The sequence below is a fragment of the Corella eumyota genome, chromosome 1 (assembly GCF_963082875.1).
Source record: "Corella eumyota chromosome 1, kaCorEumy4.1, whole genome shotgun sequence".
Classification (NCBI taxonomy): Eukaryota; Metazoa; Chordata; class Ascidiacea; order Phlebobranchia; family Corellidae; genus Corella; species Corella eumyota.
This window is the reverse complement of record NC_137490.1, coordinates 11,515,975-11,538,876: the sequence shown is the minus strand read 5'-3', so window position 1 is coordinate 11,538,876 and position 22,902 is coordinate 11,515,975. Positions and strand designations below refer to the sequence as shown.

The following is a 22,902-nucleotide window of genomic DNA, read 5'->3' as shown; positions in this document are numbered from 1 at the left end:
ATTAAATCATTCAAGCGTTAAACTCACTCTGATCCATTATTTTATAAATAAACCCAAAATAATTAAACGATAATTAGCTAAAGTTAAATATTTATTTTAAACAGCAACATACAAAATAATAATAATAATAGCAACAACATATTAAAATTTCAGAAAATTTAACATTTATATTTTAATAATAAAATATATTAATTAGTAATTAGTGATAATTAAATGTCGTAAATAGGAGGTTTGCGATTCGTTGGGATAATAACAAACATACTAAAAATTTAGAACTTTTAGATTTAAAGAACAAAAGTTATCGTCTTTCAAAATTCTGACTAGAAAGAATAAAAACAATAATAATAATAAATACACTGACAATAACAATATGTTTCGAAATCTAAGATTTCGAACCATAATAATTGTCATTATTCTCAACCATGTTTAATAGTTTCAGGGAGCTTCTAAGACCCGCCTTAATTTAAATAAAACTAGGCCTAGTGATACGACCTATACTGTAATATAATTATGTTAGTTTAAGCCCTCGTGGTTGTACGGTGGCGGATTTTCATTCTTAACCAGTTGTTTGGTGGCATGCACTTAATTGGTAATTCGCGGGAAAAGGGGCCTTGATTAGGTCCTAGCCCTTGCTTGTCAAAGTTTTTGTTTGAATAAGGCGATAGTTGCCAGTCCAATTTTCGTTCAAAGTTTGCGTCTCGAAATAACGTTGATTTGCCAAGGTTATGTTGTATTTGAGAACTGGTTACTGGTTCAGCGGTATGAACTGGTAAACTACAATTAAAAAAAATAGACCATAGTCGAAAAGTATAAAAGTAATCACAAGATAATATTTACGTTGTTTAAACCCAATTTTAAAACGACAATTTTGTCCGTTTTAAACTTCATGCCTTTAAAATACCTTTTTTACTGTATGACCCAAAATTATCTAGTTTAAACTAATTTGGTCGTAATGTGGTTGTATGACTTACATTGGTAAAACTCCGTATTCAACTTCGGATTGTGGCGGGGTTTTAGGCTCAGTAGCTTGACTATCAGCTAAAACCACTACACCCCCTGGGTGACTTATTCTAGGAAGAAGCCGGTGCATTTTTGCCCCATCTGGAAATGGGAGCATTTTTTATCAGTTATTTATAGTTCGTGTAAATGTTGTTTTAATATTAGACAATCGTAAGTATTAAATCAGTAATTAGATTGGAAATACGCATAACCTGTTTGCACGTTTTTGAATTTTGCTATGTTTTCAGGCCATGTTTGAAATAATAATTGCGTTCTGAATCGGGTAATTGGACGGCATTTTGTGCTGTTAGGTTTTATTCTTAACTCCGGACTAGTGCATTCCGGAATAGGCGTACTTCTTCTGCAGATTTCAATTAAAAATGTTTTTTTTTTAACCTTATTATTTAAGTCCAGTCATACACGTTTATCATTCAAAAAGTTATTAAATAATACGTGATATATTAAAATGATAATTTGTATGTGCCTAGTAGAAACCGCTTAAGTTTAGTTTATCAAATCGTTGATCTGAATTAAATAAAAATCTTATGACTTACTTTGGGTCTTTTCTTAATAAAAAGTGTGCTGCAGAGAAAGGTTCTTTAAAAACATAGTCTTTGGGTCTGACAACTAAATTATTTTCCTCCGGTAATTTTGGTAATCTGTAGGGTGTGGCTGCAGTTCTTTGCGGCTTTTCGCCTTCACTTTCTTGTACTCGTATTTCGGATGAAGTGACGACGATTTTTGGCGCTGGTGGGCGCCGCAGAGTCCCCCTGCTTGTAAGGTTTGATTTTAATGGCGAACCTTCTGTTCTGGTAAATCGTGGTATTTGTTGGACCGTTTTATTTTGGTACCACCTGTCAAGTGAAAAACACCGTTAGTGTATTTAAATACCCCTTTGACAATTTATATGTTAAAACATATTTAGTAGTTAAGAGTTTTTTGTTTACTTACGACTCTAAACACTGACAAGCATTTTAAAAACTCAACTACTAACTGATTTTTTTACCTTTTTTCTAGTTCGTTATTAAATACGCAGTGAATATCGACCGCAAAAAATGGATAATTTACGGCATGATAATAGTAATTCATTTCAAGTTAAACTTCTCATTTTAAACAAAATTATAAAAAAAACACTTCTAATCCATTTACTATTTATTGACTATTAGCTTTTCCACTGATGTTTTATTTTTTCTTATAAACGTAAGAGTGATATCAAATTAATAAATTTGTTTAATAAACTTGTACAAAATAATTTTACATAGTTCGGTTCAGTTAGTTTTACACGAATACCTTATTGCCGTAAACTGCTCCATAATTGTATATCGGAACCTAAAGAAAAGGTACAACTAATGTTCCACCTGTACCAAAACATAGGCTAGCTTTAAGCGCACACAATGGCCCTATTACCAATGCGTAGTCGCTTGACATGAAATATTATACGGGGACCTTATAACAATAATAAGCAAACGAACGAGAGGTCAACCCGCACAATACAGCAGAGGTGAGATTCGACTTTTATTTGCGCAAATATTTTAACGAATTAAGCGTGGCATTAAAATCAATATTAGAATAAGTAAAACCCTGCCTTGCCAGTCTAAGTCGCCTTGAATTATTTTTAGTTTGGTAATGATTTATTTTTTGTTTATTTTTGGTGTTTTTAGTTGTTTTACCTAATTTGAAACAAATCCTTTTCTAATTTTCTTCGATAATTTCTCCATTCATTTTCACTGTCGACAACGTTAACAGACATTTTAAATTGTCTAATTTAAATTTTAATCAACTTCATCTTATATTTTAGTCAAATTTTGCTGTTTTACAATTTATTAGTTTGTAAGTTAAAATAACAATGCCTTCATAAACTTCATTAACCTTGAGGTATTATTTAACATTATTTTAAAGTCTCGCTTATTTAAAAATAGCTAACAGAATGTAATATGTTCTAACTAGAAACTTGATGCACCTTCAACTACAGAATAAACATGTAGGCTGGTAGTGCCCGCCCATACCTGTAATGGCAACATGTTTTTGCCTTTGTTACTTTGAAAACTATCGTTGTTACGTCATAGATAATTCACTTGTTTGAAGAACGTATTTTACTGAAATATGATAGCCCGCTCGGCGCTCAAAATAACATTTTGCGATCTTAGATTGTGATGTAATATTAAAAAAAACTAAAAGTTACGTAAACTTAATGGGTAAATTACCTTCTTTGGTTAACGTATGCAGTATTTATTCGGAAATTTCTTGCTTCTTTTTTTCTGCTCAAACTCATCGAAATCAGTTAATCTAGTAGCAGTTATTCCCAATTTTGATATATATATTTTTGAATGAACTATCTATTGATGTGGCAAGTTATCAAAGAAATCGATTTTCGGCTCCATTAAACATATTGATGACGTAAAACACTTTCGATAGATACTTTAAAAACTTCACCTCAACTTAAATGACAAGTTTTGTGTAAAGTATTTAACTGTCATTCAATTCAACGTATTAGTTTAAATATAATCAGTGTTATATTGCCTGTATTTTATTTCAACAAGTAAACTTACTTAAATATTTACTTAAGTTTTTATTAAAGAAAACTTTTATACATTTTAAAAGTGCTACCATGTAATTTCAAGCGTTCCTTTCTGTATACAACGCAACGCAATTTTAATTTTAATATTTACCATTTCAGATTAATCGCACAATTTTACCACAAAAATATATACTTGAATACTAAATTACGGGTCAGGCTATTAATCAATAAAAGGTTAATTTTGAAGAGGCATGTCAAGTTGACATAAAGGACTTTTATCCTGGACATAAGACTCTCACACCAATTTGTGATTTTCTTACCAGTTAGTTAAATAAGTAGCAATTAACTAATTATTTAGTTTAAGCAGTGTCCATTATATCAAAGCCTAAAGAATTTTAGGTTTTTGAATTAGAAAAACTGAGATAAATTAAACTATAAGAAATCGGGGTAACGTGAAAGATAATTTCTCTGTTTTAAAATAATTGTTTCAGTTAATGAATGTATAAAGTAAGTATATATATGTATACATAAACCATATGGTTTTTTATAACACCAAAACAACAAATAATACAAAGTGCCTTTTATGCGATTTGAACTATGATACATGTTTTGCTTGGTTTTTAACCATAGTACTTCCAGTTCGTTTCATTCTTGCTTTTATTACAGACTCCGAAACTCGCCTTAGATCATATGCTTGCCCGATCTTTTCCATTGCGTTTATAAACACGGTGGTAATGTTGAACCACATACCATGAGCACTACAAGCGTAATCATGTGGAAAACAGTGGTGGTAGTTATGAAAACCTTCCCCTGTTGATAAAAGCATAACTTCAATAAGGGGAATGTTAAAAATGTATTTTAGCATTATTGGCTGTATTGTTAAATTGCGGTTTAATTTTATCTAAATAAGGCTAAAATATTTACCAAAACAACCGACTAGGATCACCAGCCAATTTTCAGCTGGATTAATATTCTTGTCATAAGGTCGGGGGCCCCAGAGATGGGCAAAACTATTCACAGACCAAACAAAATTCATTGTCATAACATAACGCGTTATGACAATACAGTACGCCAAAAATAAGCTTTCACCCCACAACATAGGAACAACTGCAGTAAGGTTTAGATAAAAAAAAATAGTTATCACGATTATGTTGCTAGTAAAATTTAAAATTTTGGGACATTATAAAAATACCTGTTGGAAAAATAAATCCATACGCTATTCCAATCAGCATATAATACCTGTAATTTAAAAGAACTTTTTCATTCTTTAACTTGAGATGTATTGCTTTGCATTTTAAATATAGATAAATGTTGTAAACAGTGAAAATACTGGTACAACTTACTTGTGTTGAAACATAACAATAGGGTCATTTTCAAGATCACTTAGATCAATTTCTTTTCCCCTTCGAATTACTTCTGGATGCTTGCGAATTAACAACCAGCCCACGTGACTAAAGAAAAACCCGCGCTTTGCATTGTGGGGGTCTGCGTCGGTCTCCGAAAATTTGTGATGACAACGGTGGTCACGTGACCAAGCATATATAGAACCCTGTTTTGTTAATTATAAAAATTTAAATGATTTAAATAGTTTTTAAGCCAAACAGGATTCCTTGTTTTTAGTTAGGTTTATGACACATTGCATTTTAAAATTTACAACTTAGGTGTTTTTTGGGCAAAAAGTAGGCTTGTAAACAGGTTTCCTTTTACCTGAAATGCTGATAGGTTGTTTAGAACGATGTAAAGTTTTAGGGGAAGCCGAACCTTGTAAGCTTTGTGCGAAAAAAGACGATGTACACCACCAGTTAGACCTGGTATAATACTGAAATATCCTTGGATGACAACTAATAAACAAAAAATGGGTTTTAAAGATAAACTAACGAATTTTTAAATTGTTTATTACTTATAAAAATATATATGTACAATCTACTGAAAGGTTGGTAAATTTTTATAGTACTGACATTATTATTTTTTAATTGAGGTATTAAATCTAATTTACAACAATTTTGGAACTATTTTCAATAATAAAAGAATAATAGTTAAACTTACTAAACGCTTGTGTATAACCCTTTAAGCTAAACCAGTTCCAAGTTCCATATATTGCTACAAGATGAAGGTATGAAAGTATAAAAACATTTCTCCATACTATCTCCCATTTATAATTATTTTTTCTTTCCGATTTTTCAACCATTTTAAATTTTTTTGAATAGTCAGCCAACTAAAGAACTTATGTTTATGTTTTGTACGATGCAATCTCTATCATTAATTAATATTAGGATTTAAGATGGGAATTACACTTTAACGTTTTTGCCGCTACTTGCTTAGTAAAATTATTAAAATATATTTGTAAACAATGGTTTTGTTTACGGTATCGTTAGTAACGGAAAGTAATAAGCCATATAACAACATTTGTTTGTGTACGTACCAGAAATTCCATAACTGCTATTCTAAAAACAATGCATTTTTTATATATCTTGAAGCCGATTTTCTAGCTTAAATATTAAAGGCTTTTGGTAACCCAACTTATGTCTCGAGTTTGGGTGGTAATTTTAAATGCATTAACTCATATCGTTCTATATTTAAATCGCTTACTGGTTTTTGACTTGTCAGGAGTTCGTCATTATACAACCTTACTTAAGGTCACAGCGTCACGTAGGCAGTGGGCGTTTAACCCATGACCTTATATTGTGAAGCTAAGAATTTTACAAAACAAAGTTCCGGCTCATTTTGCTAAATTATATTTTACTTTGTCATGCTTCTTTATATTTCTTGATTTAAGGCATAGCAATAAGGTTTCTTGTAAATTATTAAATTGGTTTATTGTTGAATTATAAAAATGTTTTTAACAAAATATAGGGTAATATTATGATGCACATCTAAACGATTAATATCTCAAAGATTAAAAAAACATACAAATCAAAAAAGGTTTTTGTAGAACGTATTAAAAATTTTACATAAGAAGGTACCGTCTAGAACATATTCTAATATTAATCTAGACTAAAATTTGTATTAAATGTTGTTATTTAAATATTATTAGTTTTTAGTATTATTTTCTCCAGTTCGTTCCATCCTTGCTTTTATCATTGACTTGGTCGCCTTTTTTAGGTCATAGGCTTGGCCTATCTTTGCCATTGCATTAATAAACATAGTAGTTACATTAAACCTCATGCCGTGTTCACTACAAGCATAATCATATGGGAAAGTGTGATGGTAGTTGTGAAAACCTTCCCCTAAAAACATATGGTATATGGTTAAAACGTAAACAAGGCTTTGTACATTAAACTACGAAAATTAAACAAAAGTGCGGAAATACTTACCAAAACAACCGACTAAGATCACAAACCAATTTTCGGCTGGATTAATGTTTTTGTCATAAGGTCGGGGGCCCCAAAGATGTGCCAAACTATTCACGGACCAAACAAAATGTGTTATCACCACATACCGAGCAACAACGGCACAGTATGCCAAAAATAAGCCTTCTCCCCACAATAAAGGTATAACTAAAACAAGTTTATATATGTTATATTATATAAGTCAATTAAAAATTACGGATTTATCGTTAGAAAGTGCAAAAAAAGATGTCGAGATTAACTGTTTGATTAACCAAAAGGCCGTTTTGAAACCTTTGTTCAAAGCAATTTACATCACCACCTCTTTGTTACAGTGGGTGGTTAATTGCTAATTTAAGGGAAAGTTTATACTTTAATTTAAAAATTATGTTTTGCTGGTCTTTGATATCGTAATCCGTGTATTAATTAAAAATATAGATTAATTTAAAAGTCGAAATACCTGTTGGAATAATAAAACTGTATGTAATTGCAAGCGGCAGATAATACCTGTAAATTAAAAACACATATTTGTTAAAACTATTAATTTTGTAAACGGGTATATTGAATACCATTTTTATAAATTAGTATACTGTGGAAAAAGGCCTATTAACGTTATAGACGAATAATTGTTTTTTAATAGAGTTGGCAAAAATCGTAAAATTTATATTGATAAATACAAACTTTTGTTGAAACATAACGACTGGATCGCTCTTAAGGTCGCTTAAATCTATTTCCTTTCCCTTTTTAATTACTTCTGGATGTTTACGAATTAATAACCACCCCATGTGGCTAAAGAAAAAACCTCGTCTTGCGTTGTGTGGGTCTGCGTCGGTTTCTGAATATTTGTGATGACAACGATGGTCACGCGTCCATTCATATATTGGGCCCTGAAAAACGTTTATTTTAAAACAGCTTAAACATAACTTGGCATATTGTCCTTACCCGGCCAGGAAGTTACATAATCTCAATAATTACACCATGTCAGGTTTATAATTGGGTCTTAGCTAGTTTATGGGAAAGGTGATAAGCTTTTGTGTTTTTATTGAAAAAAGGTGTGTTGTTGTGACATTTTAAGCTATTCGCAAATGACAGGCTTAAGGGCAAATAATGTTGCAACAGTGGGGTTCAAACCAGAAACGCTTTGGTTAGTAGTCCTCTGCCATGACCGGTATATCATACTACCAGGCTAGTGGGGCTTGTTTGCTTTTAAACATTTATCTTTAAATTGCGTCACTTTTGGAAAGAAATGCCAAATGTAAGTTGTGGAAAAGGCATTAAATTTGCTTATATTTAATCATGGTTATTGTAGATACTATTAATAAACACTAATTGTTTATACAATGATGTTAGTAAATATTTGATTATATTCTGATCTGTAATTCTGCTGTTGTTAAATAACACAAATGTTAAATAGCACAAAATATTTATAATTGCATAGCAGCGTAATTTTTAATTTGTTTAGTACCACAATATTATTACTTATTTTACTACACTTACCTGAAATGCTGCCAAGTTGTTCATAACAATGTAAATTTTCAAAGGCAGACGAACTTTGTAAGCTCTGTGTGAAAACAACCTATGCGCACCTCCAGTTAGACCAGGAATTATACTAAGGTAGCTGTGTATAACAACTACATAATAAAACATTATTTTGCACGTTAAATAACTGACCATTATAATAAAGTAAAATACAAATTTGTATTAACTGCATTGGGTTATTACTGCGTTGGTATATTATTGAAATATGTAAATGATAATTTCACTTACGGAATATTGTAGTACTTAGCATACTTCTCCATGTCCAAAATGCATAAAAAGCTACAATGTGAAGGTAGGAAAGTAGAAAAACATTCTTCCAAACTATTTCCCATTTGTAATTGGTCTTTTTTTCTGAAATGCTATTCATTTTTACCTTATATTTAATTTCCTGTAAAAAAAAGCAAAGGTTTCTCTGTAAATTATTAAAAGTACCTTAATATTTAGCACTGTCGACATTTTAACCCGACTGTAGAAAACCTATAATGTTAAAATTTTTTTTGAATTATTCGCCCTTAGGCCTGTCTTTACGGATGACTGACGCACGACCCAATGGCACATTATTTTTAAATAACAATAAAAGTGTTGTAACCCCAAAAGAAAATATAAAAACCATTACCACTAAGCTCTACAACAACTATGTGTATTCATACAAATGTATTATCCATATTTTATCCAAAGCAAAGCAAGTAAACTTTTTATTCATTGGTTAATCACATTTATAATAGAAATTTCCTTTCACTTGTTCAAAAATCTATACCTTAGAACTTCGTGGTTTATTCTCAAATGTTTTAAATATAAAACTAGCCTTGCCACTTTAACTTGCATCTTAAAAAACTATAAACTGATCTAATTTTGACACTGTATTTCTTGGGAAGTAAATCAAATTATAGGATACCGGCATTTATTATCAAAAACCATTTAACCAGAACATATTATTGCCACAGGGCTTAAAACTTAGCATAGGATTTACAGCATATTCTTAACTACAGTTACGTGAGCGCAAAACATTAACGCTAAGAAATGATTAATAATATACATAATATAAATCATGATTTCCGATTCCTAAACTACTAAAGAACAGAAGCTGTTGCCAAATTTTATTAAACAACATTTTAATCTACCTTAACTATATAAACGTTCGTTCCAGATATTTCAACTGAAAAATACGCAGGTTTAAATGTAAACAGTCTACGAAAAATGTATAAACGTGATAACTGTAAATTTAGGTATAACATTTAAAAAACCTAAATTTTGTAATAAACATAAACAAGTCAGAAAACATTACGTACATTCATTAAATAACGCTTTTCTCAATATTTTAGACAACAATTGTATGGCTTAAGTTTGATGTATTTTAAAATTGGTCGAAATTCCAACAAAAAATTTTTTAAGTATATACAATTATTCAACTATGTAGGCCTGTTACAGTTTTAAACCCGTTCTTGCTGAAAGGAAACAATTTTGTAAATCGGAAGTTGTTACTAGATTCCAGCACGTTTGACGCGATATACCGCTATAAGCAGTAAACATAAATAACACATTTTAAAATGTGTGTGTACATCATAAACATAGGATAAATTCTGCATAAATGCTAGTTTCCAGCACGTTTGACACGATATACCGCTATAAGCAGTAAACATAAATAACACATTTTAAAATGTGTGTGTACATCATAAAAATAGGATAAATTCTGCATAAATGCGGGTAGGTTAAGTACACGACTGCGCCCAAATGTTAGTTACAAAAAGTAATAACATGCTTAAATTTTTATCTTCCTGTTCGTTCCATCCTTGCTTTTATCATCGGTTTTGAAGCTTGTTTTAAATCATATGCTAGGCCAATCTTTTCCATTGCGTTTATAAACATGGTGGTAATGTTGAACCACATTCCATGTGCACTACAAGCGTAATCGTATGGAAAAGTGTGATGGTAATTGTGAAAACCTTCCCCTAAAAACGCAAAGTATAATACGATAATAGATGAATAATGATACAACGCGTTGCCTGCAATATATAAACACACCGTGATTAGTCATATGTTAAGCATGTAACTTTGCTGCAGCAATGCCACACTATCCGCCCTAAACTTTCGACCTTACAGATAACACAACGTTAAATTACATTCCCCACCCAAAAAAGAACAAAAACCTATTACTTTGATGATTTTGTTATAGAAACTTTACACAAAAAAACTATTTTAAGCATCAAAAAATGGTTTACCAAAGCAGCCGAGTATGATCACAAGCCAATTTTCAGCTGGATTAATATTCTTGTCATAAGGTCGGTCGCCCCAGAGATGCGCAAAACTATTCACAGACCAAACAAAATTCATTGTCACAACATAACGAGTTATGACAATACAGTAGGCCATAAATAAGCTTTCACCCCATAATAAAGGAATAACTGAAATAGAATAATCTGTTTTTAAAATGGTAGCTGTTTATGTACAGTTTGTATATTAGTAGATTTTAAGTTGTAGGTATATAATAATTACCTGTGGGAATTATAAAGCCAAAGAATAATCCAAGTGGCACATAATATCTGCATTTAAAAAATTGGTTAAAATTACTGGTCTTTTAAAATCATAAAGAATTGCAAGTAGTAATAAAAATAAAAATTATCACAAAAAAATCTTACTTATGTTGAAACATAACGATAGGGTCATTTTCAAGGTCACTTAAATCAATTTCTTTTCCCCTTCGAATCACTTCTGGATGCTTGCGAATCAACAACCAACCCACGTGACTAAAGAAAAACCCACGTTTCGCATTGTGGGGGTCTGCGTCGGTCTCCGAAAATTTGTGATGACAACGGTGGTCACGTGACCATTCGTATATGGATCCCTTTGATACAAATAAATAAGTATACGTATTTAAACATTAGACAAACTTGATTTTAATTTAGCTTTAAATGTCCATAGTTGCCTATAGAAAACATGTAGGCCTTATTAATAGTGTAGGTTTACAATAAATTTTAATTATTAGGCATTGTTTTACTGTAAAGTTTTTTTTAACAATTTATTTATACCTGAAATGCTGTAAAGTTTGATATGACGATAAAAATTTTTAAGGGCAGACGAACTTTGTAAGCTTTGTGTGCAAATAGTCTATGCACACCCCCGGTTAGACCAGCCATATTGGTTACCAAGCTTTGAATGTATACTGGTGTAAACATAAAAAAGTTTTTTTTGTATATATCTTTATCCTACCTAAACGTAGAGGTAACAAGTGTTACCCCGGCCCAGTCTCGAGTTGCTTTTGGCAGTTTGGGATATTATAGATTATAATTTTTATTTCTATGCTGCTGATTGAGTGCTGGCTCAACAGGAGTTCATACCGTTTGTAGCGCCTTACTGAAGAGCGCTACCGCATAAGAGCATTGTGGATTGAACCCACGACCCCATGTGGTGTGCAATTAATAACTTATAAGAAAAAATTTTTACATTTGAGTACTTAAAAATATTGGCGTTTATATAAACTTATACTTACTAAACTTTGTTGTGTAGTTCATTAAAAGATTCCAATTCCAAAATGTATATATTGTAACAACATGAAAATATGAGAGTAAAACAACATTCTTCCATACAATGTCCCACTTGTATTCTGACCTTTTTTCTAGTTTAGATCCCATATTAAAATAGTATTTTAAATAAAATGGAAGTATTTGTATAAAATATTTACCTAAATAATATAATTGTTGTTTGAAAACATCTCATATTAATTAAAAGCTGTAGGCTACTTTTTAGGTAATTAGCAATAATGGTAGTTTTCCTAATTTTTATTAGCCGGTATAAGATAAATCTTAATAACTGTTTGCACAATTTCCTGAAAATATTTAATAAGCTTAAATATCACGTTTTTTTAAAGAATAATATCTTTAACAAAAAAAAGAAAAAATAATGTAAACAACCCAGGAAAGATATTAATATTCTCACGATGGTGGCTGTCATGATTAGTATTGGTAATATAAGTTAAACATAAACATTTTGTTCCAAAATGAAGTAATAAAAAAGGCCTTTCTGTGTTAGGCGAGAAAGTGTAATTGACGACAAGCTCAAGATAAAACTTTACTTTGCAAAACATATCACAAAATTCAAGAAATATATTTGGCACATTTTTATAAATTTTTTGTTTGTCTTTTAATCACTCTACTGTACATAATTAGTATACTAAGTACAACATTGAATTGTTTGTTAATATACGTTAGAATTTGTAATTGCGAAAAGTCATACGTTACTATTTTTTTACTTTCCTTCAAGTTCCCATATTATTTTACATGAGAAGCCTTTTAAAAATATTCGCAAAACTTTACTTAAAATATTTGAGTCTTGTTGAAGTACAAGCTAATTTTATTATGCCATTTCGGGTTATTTTTTTACAGCTTTTTTGGTTCTGTTAAAATAAAGTAATAAATTTAAATTAAAGGATTAAATGCTTCGCTTTACTCTTTTGTTTGGTTTTTACATTTGGGGTTTAATAGACTATAACGTAGTGTTGGTATTAGTAACAACGTGCTTGTCACAGGTCTAAAGCATTTGTGTCACGTGGGCGTTTATTGCCTTAGTTGTGCTTACGCGCTAATCACCGATGCGCAACTATTATTCTTGCTATGCCGTGGTAGCATATATTGTAGTAATTGTGCAGGTAACTTGTTTTTTTTTCTAAAGTTTGTACCTAATAAGAACGCCTGTTAAAATCTGGCGAAAAGCAAACCTTAACAATTGTAACATGGTCATTTATTTTTATAATTGAACACATCAGCGTAACAAATACACAAATTGAAGTTTTATGTGCTGTGCAATGCAATGGTTAAATTTTGTTAAACGTGATTTTATTCATTTGTATGTCGCGTTTACCAAAACCAGCATTTAAACTTGCCCGGTATACATAAGCAAAAAACACATTGCTAATCACAACAGTTGGAATTACAGCCCAGCCCAAGAAAAACCCATAACCAAAACTAGTTTTAAATCCACGTCGAAACGCCCTCACGTGTGGGTGTTGGTTAATGTTTGTGACATTTGTCGGTGTTGAAATTCCTGGTAATAGAAATGAGGAAACTGAACCAATTTCTTGTAAGAATTGTTCGGAGTCTTGAGCTAACTCGTGCAGAGAGATGGTAAACAACAACAAAGCACCGGCAATGCAAATGGCTAAAAATATACAAAATAAATCAAGTACACCATTTTTAATTTATCAATGTAAAAAAAAAAAAACAAACACGAAATTTTATTTAAAGTTACCTCCGCATATTCCACTTGTCAGGGCGACTTTAATAAATTTCTCATTGAGGTTTTTGGATGCGTTTGCAACCCGTATAGCGTAGTAAGCTAATATTCCACTACTTGCAACAGAACATGCTAGAAATAATATTCCAATGATTAGGAATGCTGCTGTTCCACGTATTTCATGTCGTATGGACTCAACTAAAAACATAAAACAATTTTACAGTGTTTTTAATTTAGTATATAGTATAACATTGTCTTTTTACGCTATTTTTATTGTTATTTAGGTATTTATTATATGTTAAAAAGAACAAACTCACCTGGAACCGCGTATTTCGTTGCAGTTTGCAAAACTGGGATTGATATTTCAAGATGGAATAGTCCTAAGGTGATACAAAAGTGGAATTTTTCTAGCAGCGGATTTACTGAAACGGCGTTGCTAATATTGTAAACTACTTTTGTACGCTCAAGTGCAGCAATACTCTGACAACCCTAAACAATAACTTACCTACTACTAGTAGTTATAATACATAGCTTAGGTAAATCTATTAGCAATACACTGTACAACTTTAATACACATTTTATAAAGTAAGAAATCTTATACAAACTCATGCCAAATTGCTTACTTTACATAAAAATCTTTACAGTACACTCACATTAAGACTCAATACATACATGTTAATCTTACCTCTATCCAGACGTGGGAGTTTAATGAAACGACGCTTAAAATGATGCCTGTCATAGCAAGAAAGATTGCAATTCCGGTAATAGTAACATTAGACTGACACATTTTACATAGATTTTATACTAGGTCCTTTTAGTAACAATAACACTTTAAAACTAGAAAAAAATATTGTTATGGCTTTTAAATTCCACATATTTTATGCAATACCTTAAACCAGCGTTTTTCAACCTTTATAAAGACGGTTTTATTTTTTTGTTTTGGTAAAATCTTATCTCTAAGCAAACAAAGTTGCTTAAGAAAGACCGTAAAATCAAATTAGACTCTAACAAACGCATGGACCCTGCCTGTTAAATTCTTTTTTAACTTATTCACACGTTTGTTAAAATATTTAAACGAAACTCTTAGTACATTTTAAAAGAGCAAGAAACACTTTTATTACAACTAAAATAACGGTGCTTAGTGATGATTTTACTTATTATGTTTTGTTAACTCCAACATTTTTACAATCTTGATGGTTAGTCTGTTTCTTTACTCTTTGACCTTTGCTTTAATTCTGCTGTCTTTTACTACAGTAAATTCTAACCACATATCTGACATACGGTTTGACATCGCTGTGTGTTTACTTGGAAATGTAAAAAAGCGTGCTGTAAATTATTTTACGTAGAATTAACAAATAAATGGGCATGTTTAACACTTTTTTAATTTTGACGTTGCGTGATCATTTTTGGTGCAATAGCTAATTGTCACGTATAACTGATCTAGCAATTTTGGATATTAATCGGGTGGTAGCAAAACGCCTTCAAAAATGGATGATTTACGATCACTCAGTATAAACGGCGTATTACTTCCACATTGCCTATATTTTAGTGTACTGTGGATACGCGAACATAAAGATTTATCAAGATTGCCTAAAATAAAGAGACTAAATGACCCGCGTTTCTTATCCTTACCTTGTTTGTTATTCGAACTAAATATTTTTTTATACCATCTAAAAGGTTGAAAAGTTTTGCCTTAAATATTTTTAAAAACTGTCTTTAATTGCTGGGTTTAAGCCAAACCTTAATTGAATTGATATTAGCTGCAAACGTGATTTAAATACGTAAAATCCTGTCAAACTTTGTAAATTTAGTCTCGTTTTATAATAAATTGCATAACCCAAAGTAAACAAAACACCATAAGGTAATTCGCATTTTAAATTAAATATTTAGTTTGACTTTTTAATCCAATCGTATTACCTTTAATGCGACAGTTCTTATGCATACTTATATACCCTCTTGTCAATTCGGAAGGTGGTATGTTTTTTTAACTTGTTGTGATTGGAATTTCTTAATTTCGACCCACGGAAATTATTCTTACAGAGGCATCCGATTGTGTGATTTACCCATTAAAAAATAAAGAGATTATTTATGACTTTTGTGGTAGGTGTTATAATTAATTGATGAAGCTTTTGATAATCGGATAAAAGCGGTTCAATATTTGAAAATTAAGGATTCTTAATAATGATTGTTTTAAAAATAAAATGTAGAAATATCCTTACCGGTTTATTCCAATCTCTGGGCTGACCTTCATTTTTATTCATAGTGTTCTGATTGCCTTTTTATAGCGACTTTGCGGCCGTTTACATTTAATGCGCTCGATTAATTATTATTAAGAAATAAGAAAAAGTAGAAAATAAGATAGAACGAATGATGTTATATTGAACAAAAAACATAAAATTTTTTGGTTCACGTTAACTGGCCGTAACTCAACAAAAAAAAGTTACGTTCTCAAAACCAGTGAATTCAGGAGTTACGTAATATTTACGAGATAGCTATCTCGCAATGTAGCCTATGCAAATAAATAATACTGAACACCGACGGTTGTTTTGCAGACATCATCTTAGTCTTCAAATAGATATACCCTTACCCCAACCCCATCTAATTTTGTTGTTAATTAGCAGACAGGCTCCCAACGAAGTGTGTTGTTAATTAGCAGACACGTCCGCACATTGTAAAAGTACAATGTTTTTTAACAACAAACTTAGATAGGGTTGGGGTAAGGGTATATATATTTGAAGACTAAGATGATGTCTGCAAAACAACCGTCGGTGTTCAGTACTGTCACAAACTTAAAACAATACGCAAACTTAAAACAACCACACTAAACGAAAAAGGCGTTGCGCAGGAGAGTTACGTACAAGCTACGAGTAAATTTGGGAGGTACGTAGTGTTTATTAGTTTTGTCTGGGTACGGACAGTTAACGTGAACCAACTTTTTTTAATCTTACGTTTTGTGAGATTTTGGCGGAAATACCGGCTTAGCATTGATCCAGATTGTTTATTCCGCCACCTACCGACAATAAGTATAGATGTTTAACTTCAAGGAACACAAAAAAACATAAGGTTTTAATGATTTTTCCCTTTTACTACTCAATTGTATTAACAAAAAAATACGGCATCTTAAAATACATTTTAAATGTTTAGAAATATCTGCAGTAAGATTAAATTAATAATTTAACTTTAAGATTACAAAGTTTTTGGGATTTTCAAAGTAACTATATATACTTACAATTTATGATACATTCACGTTTTATAGCTTATATTAATAAACACCAAAAGGTATTCTAGCAAAAATTTATTTAAACCTAAATTTTTGTGTACCTTCCAAATCGATAACATTAGAAATAACTTGAACCACATCTGTGATAATCATACCAAGATCACTGTAACTGGTACTGCTAAAATATCTTTCTGGGGACCCGGCCACTCGTATCAGCTCTTCTCGATTTACCGACCCAACTCCCACTGATGTAGTCGTTAAATTTCTAGCCCTCAGTTTAATGTTTTTTTTGTATCAAAAGCATAAATTAAATTATATATTATATATAGTCAAGAAAAGTGTAATATCATATTCTTTTAGTATATCTTGTGTTATTAACTTGAGTATTTAGAAGTTGAGTGTCACTGGCCTTACCATCCGTGAGTAATATGATTAGTTTCGGAACGTTTCTTGGAGACATTGAAAATGTATCTATAGCTAGTTTAAAAGCTAAGTGTGTATTTGTTTTGCCTCCATAATTCATTATTGCTGACACTTCGTCTTATTTTAACATTAACATAGTAAATGTCCCTAACGTGTTTAAACTATAATATATTACGTCATCTTTTTTAAGTGTATAATATAAATTTAATACTTCTTTAAGTGTCAAAGTTTCGTACTACCAGTTTAACGTCTAATCTGGACTCAGTGGCAAACCGAATTACCCCAACACGAATGTTACCTTGATCAATGTTATCCCTGCAAAAAAAATGCAATAAAGACTTTAGTAAAAGCAAACGTTTTAAAAACTTAAAACAACTTGAAACATTTTAGTTTTGTTTGAATAACTATACCCCAAATTAAATTCAAGTTCAAGTTGAATTTATGTGCGAATGTTAAAAATAGGCAAATACACAAGTGAACTACCTTAATGGTGTGCCTTAGCCGATGTAAAGTGATTTAATGATATGGTACGTAATAAGGTATCCAACAGTACTAGAATATCGCCCAAATATGTAATGACTAAAAAAAGCAATTAACTTAAAGGCTACGAAACAAACAAAATTTAATGCTGTTTTATTGAACCCCTTTTTATTGAATAACAATTTTTCTTTTTTAATATATAACAGAACAGTTTAGCTTTTAAAAAGTAACTTTTTGATATATTTACCTTTCGGACAGGGGGAATTTAACAAATGTGGGTATGTTGTATTGTATTGGTAATATGAACCTATTATTCGCTATGACTCCTTGCTAGTATAAAAAAAATGTTGAAATATTCTTACCAATTGTGTTTATTCCATTTTTTGCGCCGATCCATTTTTTTTTCTTCCTGATGTTTTGATTGCCTTTTTATTGCGATTTCGCGGCCGTATGCATTTAACGCGCTCGATTTAATATTATTAAGGAATAAGAAAAATTAGAAAATAAGATAAAACGTAAGATAGAATGAAAAAGAAACACAGTTTTTTTAGTCTTACGTTTTGTGAGATTTTGGCGGAAATACCGGCTTGACATTGATCAAGATTGTTTATTCCGCCACCTACCGACAAAAATATAGAAATTTAATTTTAAGAAACACAAGAATGGAACAACTAAAAGTTGTGATGATTTCTTCTCTTTTTACTACTCACGGCATTATAAAAACTTTTCAAATATTAATAAATATCAGTAGTAAGGTTAAATTAATAATTTCAATTTAACAGTATAAGGTTAGGGTTACTATAGATATCCACAGTATATACATTCACGTGTCCTGCTAATATTCATGCTCACGTAATAATATTATAACAAAATTTTACTTTAACCCGAATTTTCGTGTACCTTCCAAATCGATAACATTAGAAATAACTTGAACCACATCTGTGATAATCATACCAAGATCACTGTAACTGGTACTGCTAAAATATCTTTCTGGGGACCCGGCCACTCTTATCAGCTCTTCTCGACTTACCGACCCAACTCCAACTGATGTAATCGTTAAATTTGTAGCTCTAAATTTAAAGTTTTTTTTAAATATGTATTAGAAGCATAAAATTAGACTCAATGTTGAATAATATATGCAAGAAAGAGTAATATCATATTCTTTTAGTATACCTTGCATTATTAACTTGAGTATTTAGAAGTTGAGTGTCACTAGCCCTACCATCCGTGAGTAATATGATTAGTTTCGGAACGTTTCTTGGAGACATTGAAAATGTTTCTATAGCTAGTTTAAAAGCTAAGTGTGTATTGGTTTGGCCTCCATAAGACATTATAGCTGACACTACATCTAATTTTTAACATTAACGTATGTTCAATTTAGTAGATATCCCTAACATGTTTAAAAAATGTTATATAACGTCAACTTTTATAATATATAATATAATTTTAATACTTCTTAATGTGTCAAAGTTTCGTGCTACCAGATTAACGTCTAGTCTGGACTCAGTAGCAAACCGAATCACCCCAACACGAATATTACCTTGATCAATGTTATCCCTGCAACATCAATGCAATAAAGACTTTTGTAAAATTAAGTCGTAAGCAACGGTGGCTTATTTACAAAAAGTCGACAGATTTATTTAAAAGGTATAACGTTTTAAAAACTTAAAACAACTTGAAACAGCTTTGTTTCGATTAGATTACTAGAACACAAATTGAAGTCAAGTTCAAGTTTAAGACATGTGCAAATGTTGAAAATTGGCAAGTACTCGGGTTAACTACCTTAATGGTGTCAGCAAATCTATAATCCATTCTTTAGCCGATGTAAAATCATTTGGTGCAATGGTGCCTGAAGTATCCAACAAAAATAAAATATCGCCCAAATATGTACACACTGAAAAAATAGCAATTGATTTATAGACTACGTAAAAACCTAAATCTAAAGCCGTTTTATTAAGACTTGTTTATTAAAAAACAATTTTTATTTAAACTTTTTATTTATTATATAACAGAAAAGTTTAGCCTCAATTAATTAACTTTTAATGTGTCAACGTTTAATTCATTTACCTTCCGGACAGGGAGAATTTAACAAATGTGAGTATGTTGTATTGTGTCGGTAACATGAACCTATCATTCGCCATGACTTCTCGCAAGTATAAGTGTACGTATTTCCACAGCTCTAAAAAAATTTAAATCCATATTTTAAGTTGGTTAAATTTTGGTATTTTTTAAACAGACTTTTTGCTTTAGTAACGAATTCGCCATTTTGTTGTTTACTTCAAAGTTGTAGTCTAGATTGAGTCACGTGTTTACACCTTATCTCTATCACGTGGGCTCAATCGCGTGATTTGTTGGTTTAACTGTTTTAAATGTATTGTAAAAAACTATAATACCGGCTTATAATACAAAAGATACCAGACAAATCGTTACAATACATATACCCTATTTGCACAATATTAACAGAATTATAACTATAAATATATTAGAGAGGCGTACGGTTAACCACAACGTCTTAGCATTTCAACATATCTTAATCTAAAAATATTTATAACCCACACTGTGCAGTTGTTATTTTTAATTATTAAATATTATTTTATTATTCCTAGCGTGACGTCATGGCGTTTTAAAAGTGCGCGTTGCTATGCCTGTACAATAGGCAAATACAAACTATACACAAAGGTTTACGCATTTCCAGTACAATATTGTACCTAATGATTTTTTTGTTTACTTACTACGGTGTCACTTGTACTTGTAGTTGTTACTGCTATTCCCATAGCCCCCGAATTATCTAAAATTAATAAAATTAATTTAGGATTGTTTTTTTTTGATTGTTTTTTTTTTTTTTAAATAAACAGGTATGTTGGTTAATACACATAGTTTTTTGTATCATTGGCTTACACTTACCCAAATTTTCTAATTTGTTTTGGCATACCAGCTCTCCCGATTGATTGGAATTAAAATTACAAGCAAAAACAATTCCCGACTTGTTGCCATTGCATGCTTCTGGATTTCCGCAGTTATGTTCCGGTGCCCCAACATACACAAGTCTGCCTTCATTACTTATATGCAATTAAAAATTCGTTAATTTCCCAACTTACTTATTTAGTTTTGTGAAAATCTATATATTTTTTAAATTTACCATTTAAAAAACTATAGTTCTGGCATAAATTATTTGTTTAACCTTCGTAACCATATTGAGGTACATATATTAGAATTTTAAAAATACATATATTAGAATTTTAAAAGAAATCTTAAATGCAAGTTCAAGAATTATATTAAAATTTTGAATGTGAATTAAACAGTTGCTTAAAAAGCTTTGAATACAGTATTATAATCACCTGAGCATAATTTTCGGACATGTATGTTAAATACGGATATTTAAACAATGTCACAAAACGTTAAGAATGTTAAAAGTTTTTCAAATATTAATTAAAAAGCATTGTTGCTTGTAACAGCAAAAAAACTGAAAAGAAAATTTTTACCTTGAGATTGTTGAAAAGGAATTCCCAAAAAAAGTTCTGTTAACATGAGAGTTATCTGGTTTTAACTTTAAGATGTGGAACCTGGTTTCTATATTAGCTGCGTTCGTTGTCTTGAAGAAGACAAGTATAAACAAAATTTGAAATAGTAGATTCATTATTAATGTAGACCAGATAAAACTGAATTTTGTTTTCTACAAAGCTTGTAATTGTAAAATTATCCACTAACTACTTAGTAACCGTTACGCGTGTCTTATATAATAAGAAACGCGCAACACATATGCAATATGTTATGACATAAGTATTACTTTTTAGTGTGGGCAGTTTCGTTGCTACTGGTACACATAACTATTTTACAAAAACTTTGTTATTTTTTATGTAATAATAACAAAAACGTAAGGACAGCAGAGTTAAACAAATAACTACTTTTTGAACACTTGCATATAAATAGCCTAAATAAAATACATAAAGGTATAATACTTTAGCTAAAGTACCAACAACTTGTGATAATATTGTGACTGTAAAAACATCAAATAAGTTACCTTACACTTTATAGACACTTTGAGCCTTTTAATTTTATTAAAACAAAGTTAAAAACTATAATATTTAGGCTTAATATTGTTGTTAATTAGGTATAGTTCTTTTTTTGGATTTTAATTTTTTTTTTAAATGATGTAGTTGCTATAATGTAAAGCTAAATCACCCCCCCCCCTCTCATGGCTTGAAAGTTAGTTCCCTTGACTTTTGATAGAACTCATCGAGTTCAAATCCAGCTTAGAGCGAAAATATTTTCATTATAGTTTAAAATCTTAGGTTTCAAAACATATTGTTATCGTCAATATTATTATTATGGTTCGAAATCTTAGATTACGAAACATATTGTTATTGTTATTATATTTATTAAAAAATCGTAAGATTTCGAACCACAATAATGACAATAACAACAAGTTTGAAAATCTAAGATTTCGAATCTTAATAATAAATATAATAAAAAAAATATATATATATATAATAAAACATAATTATATTGTCATTTTTTATTATTTACATATTCCAGTGTCTTATAAGCTGTAAAACTTGAACATTTACAGTTCTGAAATTTTAGTATGTTGTTTATTATCAGATTGTGTTTCAATCCTCTTATTTATAAAATTTAATTATTACTAATTAAAAGGTGTTTGTTATTAAAATTTAAAGGTTGTTATTAAGATCTGAAATCTTGTTTACTTGTAAATCATAATATCAACAACTCAAAAATGAATTAAAAATTTAATTTTAGTTTGTTTATTATATTTAAATTTTTGTTTGTTTATTGAAAATCATAGTTCGATATTAAAAATTTGCTATAACATATTTTATAATATAAGTAGTTAAAAACATATTTAAAAAATTCGTTTGTTTATTATATTTAAATGCTGATTTATGAATTAAAAATTAAATATCGATTTTAGGAATTCAAAATTTAGTTTAATCCTGATATTAACAACTTAAAACGGGTTAAAAAATTAATTTTTGTTTGTTTAATGTTGTTTATTAATTAATTTTACAAATGTGCATACTAAAAAATGTTTAATTTTGGGTTTCGAAATTTTACACGAAAATATTAAATTTGTCACAAAAGTATTGTAAAGATGAATCTAAACTAAAATGGTTCTAAAGAATAAAACTCAATTTTTAATTTTTACAAATTTT

At 30.3% G+C, this 22,902-nt stretch overlaps 4 protein-coding genes across 11 annotated transcripts; all 4 read right to left on the bottom strand.

Annotated features, from left to right (window-relative positions):
* Nucleotides 1-222: 222 nt before the first annotated feature.
* On the bottom strand, nt 223-3,312 carry LOC145757461 (uncharacterized). 4 transcript variants are annotated; one of them, XM_082572444.1, is made up of 5 exons: nt 3,204-3,312; nt 1,554-1,853; nt 1,212-1,360; nt 972-1,101; nt 223-774 (listed from the first exon to the last, which is right to left on the bottom strand). In XM_082572444.1, exons 1-5 carry the CDS (start codon nt 3,269-3,271, stop codon nt 519-521), a joined length of 903 nt encoding a protein of 300 aa, XP_082428570.1. In that variant the 5' UTR covers nt 3,272-3,312; the 3' UTR covers nt 223-518. The 4 variants fall into 4 exon arrangements, with proteins under 4 accessions (XP_082428570.1, XP_082428568.1, XP_082428571.1 ...); XM_082572442.1 differs by lacking the exon at nt 3,204-3,312 and adding an exon at nt 2,670-2,808; XM_082572445.1 differs by lacking the exon at nt 3,204-3,312 and adding an exon at nt 2,290-2,392.
* Nucleotides 3,313-4,112: 800 nt separating this feature from the next.
* LOC145762000 (stearoyl-CoA desaturase-like) lies at nt 4,113-5,705 on the bottom strand. The gene is made up of 6 exons (XM_082574626.1): nt 5,564-5,705; nt 5,225-5,358; nt 4,861-5,066; nt 4,710-4,756; nt 4,442-4,624; nt 4,113-4,327 (listed from the first exon to the last, which is right to left on the bottom strand). The coding sequence occupies exons 1-6, from the start codon at nt 5,703-5,705 to the stop codon at nt 4,113-4,115; spliced, it is 927 nt and encodes a 308-aa protein (XP_082430752.1).
* A 670-nt stretch (nt 5,706-6,375) lies between these two features.
* On the bottom strand, nt 6,376-8,765 carry LOC145763957 (stearoyl-CoA desaturase 5-like). The gene is made up of 6 exons (XM_082575512.1): nt 8,611-8,765; nt 8,341-8,474; nt 7,525-7,730; nt 7,304-7,350; nt 6,832-7,014; nt 6,376-6,744 (listed from the first exon to the last, which is right to left on the bottom strand). Exons 1-6 carry the CDS (start codon nt 8,747-8,749, stop codon nt 6,548-6,550), a joined length of 906 nt encoding a protein of 301 aa, XP_082431638.1. The 5' UTR covers nt 8,750-8,765; the 3' UTR covers nt 6,376-6,547.
* A 5,199-nt stretch (nt 8,766-13,964) lies between these two features.
* Nucleotides 13,965-21,419, bottom strand: LOC145750343 (integrin alpha-M-like). 5 transcript variants are annotated; one of them, XM_082566383.1, is made up of 12 exons: nt 21,214-21,419; nt 20,636-20,790; nt 20,464-20,519; nt 19,799-19,910; nt 19,514-19,625; nt 19,185-19,288; nt 18,905-19,079; nt 18,632-18,801; nt 18,094-18,350; nt 17,735-17,830; nt 16,930-17,566; nt 13,965-16,618 (listed from the first exon to the last, which is right to left on the bottom strand). In XM_082566383.1, the coding sequence occupies exons 1-9, from the start codon at nt 21,366-21,368 to the stop codon at nt 18,211-18,213; spliced, it is 1,179 nt and encodes a 392-aa protein (XP_082422509.1). In that variant the 5' UTR covers nt 21,369-21,419; the 3' UTR covers nt 13,965-16,618; nt 16,930-17,566; nt 17,735-17,830; nt 18,094-18,210. The 5 variants fall into 5 exon arrangements, with proteins under 5 accessions (XP_082422509.1, XP_082422493.1, XP_082422500.1 ...); XM_082566367.1 differs by having other exon boundaries at nt 17,735-18,350; XM_082566374.1 differs by having other exon boundaries at nt 16,930-17,830.
* Between the last annotated feature and the right edge of the window lie 1,483 nt (nt 21,420-22,902).

Coding starts and splice junctions, on each gene's coding strand:
- LOC145757461 (XM_082572441.1), bottom strand. CDS start 2,088: ATGAATTACTATTATCATGCCGTAAATTATCCATTTTTTGCGGTCGAT. Junction 1,854..2,005: donor AATAACGAACTAGAAAAAAG/GTAAAAAAATCA, acceptor TTCACTTGACAG/GTGGTACCAAAATAAAACGG. Junction 775..971: donor GAATACGGAGTTTTACCAAT/GTAAGTCATACA, acceptor TTTTAATTGTAG/TTTACCAGTTCATACCGCTG.
- LOC145762000 (XM_082574626.1), bottom strand. CDS start 5,705: ATGGTTGAAAAATCGGAAAGAAAAAATAATTATAAATGGGAGATAGTA. Junction 4,625..4,709: donor TGGATTTATTTTTCCAACAG/GTATTTTTATAA, acceptor ACCTTACTGCAG/TTGTTCCTATGTTGTGGGGT. Junction 4,328..4,441: donor GATCCTAGTCGGTTGTTTTG/GTAAATATTTTA, acceptor TTTTATCAACAG/GGGAAGGTTTTCATAACTAC.
- LOC145763957 (XM_082575512.1), bottom strand. CDS start 8,749: ATGAATAGCATTTCAGAAAAAAAGACCAATTACAAATGGGAAATAGTT. Junction 7,351..7,524: donor GTCGTTATGTTTCAACAAAA/GTTTGTATTTAT, acceptor TTTAATTTACAG/GTATTATCTGCCGCTTGCAA. Junction 7,015..7,303: donor CAGTTTTATTATTCCAACAG/GTATTTCGACTT, acceptor AACTTGTTTTAG/TTATACCTTTATTGTGGGGA.
- LOC145750343 (XM_082566358.1), bottom strand. CDS start 21,368: ATGAATCTACTATTTCAAATTTTGTTTATACTTGTCTTCTTCAAGACA. Junction 19,289..19,513: donor GATTTGCTGACACCATTAAG/GTAGTTAACCCG, acceptor TTGATGTTGCAG/GGATAACATTGATCAAGGTA. Junction 18,802..18,904: donor ACTCAAGTTAATAATGCAAG/GTATACTAAAAG, acceptor CTTTAAATTTAG/AGCTACAAATTTAACGATTA.